This window comes from Balearica regulorum, chromosome 9, assembly GCF_011004875.1.
Source record: "Balearica regulorum gibbericeps isolate bBalReg1 chromosome 9, bBalReg1.pri, whole genome shotgun sequence".
In the NCBI taxonomy this organism is placed as follows: domain Eukaryota; kingdom Metazoa; phylum Chordata; class Aves; order Gruiformes; family Gruidae; genus Balearica; species Balearica regulorum.
In genome coordinates this window covers 9631402-9640540 of record NC_046192.1, presented here as the reverse complement: position 1 = coordinate 9640540, position 9139 = coordinate 9631402, and the positions used below count along the sequence as shown (strand labels likewise).

The window sequence follows — 9139 nt, the reverse complement described above, 5'->3', positions numbered from 1 at the left end:
AGGGCATGAGAACGCCCTTGTCTGAGGTTGGGGAGCCTGGGTTTGAGCCCGTCCCCGTGGACATTTAGGTGTCAAAGCAAAATGGAAGAGGAGCAGAGCACTCCTCTGCTGGGCGGTGCTCAGCAACGGTGGTGGGGCTGCCCTCCGAACGAGGGGTTCGGGCGAGGATGACGTTCAGTTCATCTCATGCTCCTCGTGGTAGGAGGGGTGGGTACCCCTGACCTGGAGCTGCTGGAGAGCTTATGGGTCCGAGAACCAGCCCTGAAACTGTTCTCAGGCAGCTCCATCAGACAGAGCTCACAGGTGAGACTGCTTCCCCGTCCCACCCCAGCTGGCACGCTGCTCACGCAGGAAACACGGCATGGCGGCAGGGTCCGGGGTCTGGCCCTTTTTGTGCGTAGGCTCAGCTTCTTGGCTGTTGTAAAACCTGGTGACACTTGACGTGGATGACAGCTACGTCAGATCCCAGCTCTGCACAGGAGAGACGCTGGCCACCTTCAGCAGTCTCTGTAGGAGGCACCTGCCCTTCTGGAAACCAGTTTGGCTCCCGCTGGCCACAGTGGGAGCTGCAGGGAGACTTGGTGTCTGCATCGTTTCCGAACCCCCGCTCCTCCTGGCTCACCAGCCCTTACTCCCTACAGCTGCTCTCAGAGAGTTCATGTTACTGGTACTTTATCTTCTTCACTCCGATGCTGCTGCCCCCATGGGATTTTACGCAGCCGGGCTGATGCGATTCGGCGGGGATGGGGCCCGAGAGCTGCGCGAGCCTCTAGTGATGGATGGGACCGTGCGAGGAAAGCAGCGCTCGCCAGCGCTCGCTCCCTCTTCGCGCCCGTGAGAACGAACGGTTTGCCGGTGGAGGAGTGATGGGGAGGAGGGGAAATGGAGGGCAGGTACCAGACTGCGGTGCAGGAGCAGCCCGAGGGGTGATCGGCCAGGGAGGGAGCGAGCGTGCAGCTGGGGTGAGCCTGCTCGCGGGAGGGGAGGGCACGGTGGAGCGAGCGCTCTGCCGTTGAGCAAACGCACACGCTCGGTGTTTTCAGAGCCATCGCAGCGTGTCCCTGAGCTCGTTGCCCAGCCCCTGGCGATCTGGTGAATCCTACGTCTGTGTGTGTGTCAGTCACCTTCTGAATAGCAAAAAGCTTCTGGTATGGCATTGCCTTGTGGCTGGCTTAACGATGTGTGGAGGAGTGGTTCCTTGCTTTTTTGGACATGGGCGTTGCTAGCTGCACTTTATCCCCCCTGCTGCTTCTTTGGAGGGTACTTTAACCTATGGATACCCTCCTGGTGCCGTTCATAGCCTTATCCCTCTATAGCATACCCTGCCACCGTTCCTTCTCCAGGCTGAAGGTCCTTGCCTGCTTGCTGCTCTCACCAAAGCTGCTGCTGCCCTTTCGTGACTCTTGTCGTCTTCCTTCTGCTTTCTGCCTAAATCTCCGCATCCATTTTAATAAAGAGCAGCTGGAACAGCACACTCTACTCAAGATCCAGACGTGCTGTGGGTTTATATGTTGCCATACAACATTTTCTCTTTCCTAGTAATCCTTTGTTTCGGGCTGCTGCCGGCGGCAAAGCTGCCGCTTTCACCCAGCCGCCTGCTCGGCCCCTGGCAGCGTTGCCGGGCCGTACGCCAGCCCGCGGTCCCACCGCTGTGCGCGCAGGGCGGGGGTTGCTTTCTCCCACCACCCTGTTTATGTCCGTTCATATTTAGCCGCTTTTTGACTCTTACGGGTCTGCACTCATTTGCCTGACCCTGAGGCGGTACCCGCAGGGATGGCGCTTTGCTTCGGCACGCTGCCGCCATGGCCGTGCCGGGCATCTCTGCTGTGCCGGGCACCGTTGCCTCCCTGCCAGAACAGGGACCCTGAAACGCAGCTTGTGCTTCCAGCTGCAAACCCAACCCCAATGAACTTTCTTAGACTCAGTGTGCTCTTGTACCGGCGAAATTCCCAGTTTCCTCCCATGCAGGAAATCAGATGACTGCTTGCCCTTGCCCCTGCTCTGTAGCAAAGAGTTGATGAATCGTTTCCTTTTCCATGTTTTAGTAAAATTGTGTTGTTCAGAGCTCATCTAGAGCATTTTAATGTTTTGAGCACTTGCACTCTTCACTCTCTTCCTGCAATTGTCCGAAGGCTGCGTTCTTTTGTCTCCCACCCAACCGTTGTTACTTGCTTGGAAGCGTTGCGAGTGGGTTTGTCTCTATCAGTGCAAATTAATTTCTTCCTCATTTTCTAGTCAGCATTTTATTTCTATTGTATGTTGGTGTCAGTGCAGTTTTAAAGCATGAATGTGTATTTCTACCATTCCTGCGAGTGATCTCCTACATAAAGGAAACGGAGGCACCGCTACTTGTACCTTTAGACCTGGCAGTTTTGGTCAGTTGGCTATAAAGCTAGGGTTGCATTTATAAAACAAATAAAAATAGTTGAGAGTTTTGAATAATAGACTTATTAATGCTGCGATTTCTGCACAGTGAACCGCTGCTTTGTGTGCTTGGCTGTTTGAGAAGGACACGGGTATGGCAGCGGAGAGATGTGTTGCTCTTCACCAGATGGAGCTGGGTATATCCTTGGAGGTGCCGGTTTTGATTTAAATACTGGCGACAGTGGGGGCAGTTCTGTATAGAAAATGGGGGTTGGCTTGACTTATATGTATTGCTCCTAAGTTGGCAAAACAAGGAGACGAAGGGACAGTGTGATTTATTATCTAGACTCCAGAAGAGGTCTGGAAAGAGGTGTATTTTCAGCATTCTGCTTGTAGTCTACACAACAAGCTAAACAAAGTACCAATATGTAAACCCAAGGAGCAAAGAAAAAACCCTGGAGTTTGTTTAAGGGTGCTGATTACATGGGTATCTCGCAGCTACCACGTGGGTATGCAGCAGCATTTAAAAAAAAAAAAAAAAAAAAAAAAGCAGAAAAAAGGCAAACGGGGCACTGAAAGGGGCAAGCCTGGTACTCAGCTTTCATGGGTGAAGTGTAATACCCAGGCGTCAAGCTACCTGTGTTGTGAAGTGCGTAACTAGGAGTCGAGGCTTTTTCCCAAAGCATCTCTTTCCGGAGTCTGATTCATATCTGCCCTTATTGTTATCTGTTGTGTTCACATGGGTTTTCTTTCTTTTGTTAGTCTGTTTTCCTTCCTTGTTTTTAAAGAATAGCTTATCTGTACGCCCCAGAAGGGTGTGACTCACAAAGATCACAAGCTTTTACAACAAGCTGAAGCCCAGCCTGCCGACTACAAGAAAATACGCTGAGGTTTTCAAACAGCAGTGCCACATCGCGTTTGCAAAAGGCGGCGACCACACCGAGGTGCACGGCGGTGGGACTCGGCCGGATCCGGAGCACCCGTTTCCACCGCTGACAGGCAGGTGTACTTACAACATCATCCCATCTCGGAGAGTAACTGCTTCTGTGTTTCGGTGCTCTTCACCGCTGCTGCCCGGTGCTGTGAAGGGCAGGAGCAGCGGGCCACAGAGGTGTTTCCGGACATGTACGCAGTGGCTAGAGCTCAAGTCTTGGAGTGGGAAGATGAGCTTTCATCTGAGCTCTGCCCTGGGACCGGTCACAGGATGCCTTGCCACTCTTCGCCTGCCTTGTGCACGCTAAATGTGCATACCTGCGTGTTTCAGCAGGTTATTGCAAAGCTTGTGGAAGACTGAATTCATTCTAGCTCTTAGAGTACAGCCCTCGTATTACTGAGACTCCACTAGCAGGAGAAGGAGAGGGAAGGCGCCAGTTTGTGCGGTTTTATCTTCTGTCAGGAACCCTTGCAATGGATGACGGAGCAGACTCTCTGATGACTGTGCATCTTCTCGCCAATTCGGGACACTCATTGCTTCTGCAGCAAACTCTGGATCGGCTTTTGGAGTGGATCTGCCCGGACGTTCAACTTTTCCTGGTGTCCGAGCGAGTTACTCCATTGAGATACTACGAGAGATACCGTAAGAGAAGCTGCGGCTTTCCGGGAATCTCTGTTCTCCTTTTTCTACACGAGGACTTGGGAGAAGAACGGATTTTCCAGGTCCATGAGCTCTTCCAGCGTCCGCCCTGGCGCTACCAGTGTGCCCAGATTGCTAATGGGCAAAGCCACCCCTACGTCCCAGCTCACCAGGACTTCTACGGCCTGGACGACCAGATGCCTGTGTGGGGCATCAGGCGGGTGCACTGCGGCCCCGAAATCCTGCGTGTCACCCTCTACTGTAGTTTCGATAACTACGAGGATGCAGTGAGACTCTACGAGATGATCCTACAGAAAGAAGCAGCTGTGCAGAAAAGTAACTTCTGTGTCTTTGTGCTGTTCGCAACCCAAAACACTGCCGTGCAGCTCTGCTTGAAGCAGCTGCCCATCGGGGTGGCTGCCGAGCCGAAGGACTCATCAGCCTTGCAATTCAAGGTGCAAGAAATCGGGCAGCTGGTGCCTCTCCTGCCTAACCCCTGTGTTCCTATCAGTAGCACCAGGTGGCAAACGCAAGACTATGAAGGAAATAAAATTCTGCTTCAGGTATGTGTCTGTGGTGCTCTGAGAGGAAGGTTTTAATATTATGGGTTTTTTTTCTTCCAGGAAAGAGCAGGACTGGTTCAAAATGGATATTAAGATTTTGATTGTTTATGTTTTCTTTTGAATTTGTGAATGCAGTAATTGGTATCTGCCAACACTGGGATGCCATTGATAAATCTAAGCACAGATCCTTGGAATATTTTTATATTGTTAATTTAAACATCATTACTGCTTGCCCAAAATTTAAAGTATTAAGGCTTTTTTGAGCAGGCTAGTTTAATATCTTTCCTTCCCTGCCTGAATCAAATGATCGTAGCAGCCTATTCTTTTTCTGTTAAGTCATTGTATTATAAATGCTTTTGAAAGCACATTTTTAGCATCCAAAACCAGATGTATTGTAAGTATAGTGTTGGTATAACATCATCCACAACAGATTTTGCGAGCTCTTGAGTGAGTTGCAGTTGGGTAAAAGTGCCTAAGAGATGTGTTGTAGGACATCTCTCCCCTTTCAGTCCAAGTTGTGCGGTCCAGAGGTGGTATGAATACAAATAAATAAAAACTGATAAAGACGACTGTGCTGAGGTGATACGTAGTGGGAATTATACCTGCGAGCAGGAGGGCAGTTTAGCTCAGCGTGCTTGCTTTCTGCTGTAACGGCCCCTCCCACCTCTGATTTATTTTTTTCTTGTAATTTGGGTATTTAAATAATTTGCCCATCCTGTGTTTTTTTTCTTTTTCCTTCCAGAGCTCATTTGTTACGAATCAAGTTAATTATTCTGTACAGCCTATTTTTATGCTACTCCGAACACTAATCTTCAGAGCAGCCTTTGCGTACTTCTCATTCAGTATCACTTTACAACCTGCTTTGCCACCCGCTTGGACGGGACGAGGCCCTGAGCATCTTCACGTAGCTTTGAGGTCACTGGGCCAGGTGACCTCCAGAGGTCCCTTCCTCAATTACTCTGTGGCTCTTCCTGCTGTACATACAAGGTCTGGAAGCTGACAGACATACATGAATTTACTGGCAGGAAATTTGGAAGCTTTTCCAGGAGTGTAGCCGTGCTGTGCTGTGCTTCTTCTGAAGGAAGCAGGAGTCCACTTGAACTTGAGGATGTGTATTGTTTGTGTCCATGCTCCACGCAGCACGCTGACAGCCTAGCACACGGTGCTTTATTCTGCAACTCTTTGGTTCATACTGTAAATCTTTAGTCTAAGTACCTGCAAATGATTTACTCCTGGCTCACCCCCATCCCCTCTGCCTCATCCTCTTGTCTTATTGCAAATCAAATCCAAGGGTCTGCTTGTGGAGTGCCACCCACAGAGAGCTGTCGTTCCCTCCTGAGCCTGGAAGAACTCTTTTCTTGGTTTTATTGGGAAAGAGATAACCCAAGCCACCTAGATTGATAAACAAGTAAATAAACCACATCTCCCCCCTTTTTTTGGCTGAAGTTGCTCACTAATTACTGTTCTATTTCATGTCCTTTCTCTGAGTGTTTACAGGAGATTGTCCTTGCTCAAATTTTACAAGGTTAGCCTTAAGACTTAAGTAGGAGAGTAGGACCATTCCCATGTGCTGTTTCGTAAATAAAGACATGAAACGTGTCTCTAGTCTTGCAGAGGATTGAGGCAGGTGCCTTGCTCTGGGCTGGTGTCTCCAGGGGCAGCATGCTCCATGGGAACAAGTGGGACGTGCTCAACAGGTCCTGGTCCCGTTGGCCTTGCTGGTCTGATGGGTATCTCCTCCCTGGATTAGTGCTGGTTCATGTGTTGCCCAGCCATCAAAGGAATGCCATTTGATCCAGAGCTTCCTGAACAAGTTTCTTCCCAAAAACCACTGGTCAGGATTTGCAGACGTGAAGGAGCTCCAGTAGATCTGATGCCTCCAAGAAGGTTTCAGGACAGTCACAGTTCTGTGTGGGCTGTGTTTAGGTCACGTGCAGCAAATCTGTCACGTGCGCACTAGTCATCACAGAATGGTTTGGGTTGGAAGGGACCTTAAAGACCATCTAGTTCCAACCCTCTGCCATGGGCAGGGACACCCTCCACTAGTTCTGAGAGCCCTCCGAGAGCTGCTCACAAGCACCACAGCATGTGCATGCTGCCATCAGGAAAATCCCAAGCAGAGGTGTAAGAGCTTGGTAGCTACCACATGGTGATTCAGTTTTTTGTCTGGACTGGGTTTCAGCCCCAGCTGTCTGTCCACAGCTGGCCATGGGCGGCTGTCTTGGCAGGAACAGCAAGAGGACAAGTGTGTGTTACACCCCACCAATGCACTCCCGAGCTGCCCCTGTTAAACTCGAGGGTCTTCTGAAGCCAGCTGTGGTAACTTGCAGTGACTCTCCAAGTGTTTATCCAGTCTCCCCTCGAATCCACATGAAGTTTTTGTATCCACAACATTCTTTGGCAGGTCTACTGCCACCTTCCTTTAATTGAAACTGACTCCAGCTGGCCTCAGTTGATGGGCTCGGCTTCTTGTATTGCAAATGGCAGGGAATGGACAATACCTATCTGTTTCTCCAGGTGGCTCGTGGTGTTTTAGCCTTTTACCCTCTCTCTCCCAAACTGTTTTTATTTTCCCCAGGCATACATGACTGTTCCTTTCCTATCCTTGCAATTATCCTTGTTGTCCATTTCGGAGCATTTCCAGCTCCGTGATACTCTGTTGTGTGTTGCAGGTGATGGACAGGCACCACGGTCCAGCTTTGAGACCAGAGTTGCACCATGCATAACAATGATCTCCATTTCGTTTGGAATAATTCTAAGATTTCATTTGCTTTGTAGGCTGCTGCCAGGCACGGGGGTGATGCTAACACAGTGCTGTCTGTCACAGAAGTGAGGCTGGGTCACGGTCAGATCACAACTTAGCATTTTGCATGTGAAGCCAGGGTTGTTTTTCTCCATTTGCATCACGTTCTCTACATGAAGTTTCATCTGCCATCGCTCAAGCTTGTGAGACTCCTGTGCTGTTCTCTAGTGGGGCTCTGACAGCGCAGGTGATGTCAGCACAGTGAGGCTCGGTGAGAGCATCACCACTTGGTCAGGCTAGACCCATATGTTAATGGGGTTCTCTCCACATCTCTTCAACAGGTTCAAGACAGCTCCAAGCCCCATGAAACAAATGTTGGGCTTTCCCATCCGCTTAGTCATGCAGGCAATGAAAAAGTCCTGCAGGACCCTGTCCCAGCTGCTCTCCCTGTAAAGCGAGGTAACCCTGGGTGGAGAAGCCAGGAGGTCAGAGCCACGAAGGGTAAAACAGAATCTGACCAAAGCAAAGCCCTTACTCCTGAGCAAGCCAGCAGTGACCTCCACAGGTGCTTCTGCTCTTCTCACAGTGGTCCAGCAGCCCTGTCGTGGTGGGATGCCACCTCCCTCCGCAGGCAGGCGAGCACCAAGCTGCAGGCTTCTCTCCAGGAGAGCCGTGTTTGTCGGCGGGCAGCAGAGACCAACGTCGACACCGGGCTCGCCGTGGTGAATCCCGCAAGTGGCCGCTGCCCGCTGAACTGCTTCTCCAGGGACTTGCGGAGCAGCCTCCTCCAGCCGCGAGCACCCGCGGGCAGGGCCGGCAGCGCCGTGCCCTCCCAGGACAGGACCCAGCTGCCCTTTGCTGCGGCCAAAAGGAGTAAAGGAGTGGGGCAAAGAGCTTTGGACCTTCACTTGCAAACACCGCGGGCCAGCCCTGCAAGCAGAGCGGAGGACGAGGAAGAGGAATTTTTTATATGACTGAAAACAAACGTGCCAGATGGACTCATCATCTCCAAATGACAGCGCAGCGCTTTTATGTGTACTGTGACCACTGGTGCTCGGTTTACCTTTGTAGCTGTGGAAACACTTCAGCAGTGGGTTCGAGGTAGATGCTTACTTTCCATGGGGCGATGCTAAGGAGGCTGAAGGCAAAGCAGGAAAAATAACACTGTATTTACAGAAAGGTTTATTTTTTTTAATGCAGAATAGACTGGAGGATTGTTGTGCAATGAATGGGAATAAGCCATCTGACTCCCAGAGCTGTTCTAAGATGGTAAAAATAATAGCCAGCGCCAGGTTCAGATGGGGTTAGAAGGTGCAGCTTGCCTGAGCTGCCCGAGCAGCAGGATGCCCCCAGCTGCAGGGGCTCGCCGTCCCCCTCCGGGATGTATTGCCACAAGGGAGCGGCACAGTCACAGTGGTAATGCCGATTTTCCTCTATGTTCCTTCTCGCTTCCCCTGGTATTGGTATTTAAAAATCGTCAATGTCATAAATTTCAAGCGAGATGTGAAACATAAGAATGTTCTTTTAAAATATTTTTGAAGAAAAAAATTGCTAGAGAGACCTTTTCCCCAAATTAGCACAGTACACACAGAAAGCAAACACTTGCAGAGAATAGTCTGAGCTGTGTTTATGCTCCAGTCAGACCTGCTGTTGCTTATTTGTATCACACTTAACAAAATAAACCCAGCAACAGGCCAGGCTTTGTTAGACCAGTGTGCAGTTATCGGCAGGCAATCCTAATTGGGTTTTAATTAACAGAAGACAAGAGGTTTGGAGGGAATTGCTGAATGCTTAAGAGTGAAAAGGACAGGAGAAATGAAGTGATGTTTCAGCAACAGATGCTGAAATAACTCCAATCTTGATCAGCAGTTTGTTTTCTGAAGTAGGATTAAATAA

The 9139-nt window shown here is 50.1% G+C and overlaps 1 protein-coding gene across 2 annotated transcripts; it reads left to right on the top strand.

Moving 5' to 3' along the window:
• Window positions 1-8888, top strand: FAM124B (family with sequence similarity 124 member B). Of its 2 annotated transcripts, XM_075761017.1 has the most exons (3): window positions 1-893; window positions 3153-4500; window positions 7585-8888. In XM_075761017.1, the coding sequence occupies exons 2-3, from the start codon at window positions 3772-3774 to the stop codon at window positions 8215-8217; spliced, it is 1362 nt and encodes a 453-aa protein (XP_075617132.1). In that variant the 5' UTR covers window positions 1-893; window positions 3153-3771; the 3' UTR covers window positions 8218-8888. The 2 variants fall into 2 exon arrangements, with proteins under 2 accessions (XP_075617132.1, XP_010307300.2); XM_010308998.2 differs by lacking the exon at window positions 1-893 and having other exon boundaries at window positions 2994-4500.
• Window positions 8889-9139: the final 251 nt, after the last annotated feature.

Excerpts from the sequence above, each read along its gene's own strand:
- FAM124B (XM_075761017.1), top strand. The coding sequence starts at position 3,772 with ATGGATGACGGAGCAGACTCTCTGATGACTGTGCATCTTCTCGCCAAT. Across the intron at positions 4,501-7,584 it reads GAAATAAAATTCTGCTTCAG|GTTCAAGACAGCTCCAAGCC; the intron begins GTATGTGTCTGT and ends TCTCTTCAACAG.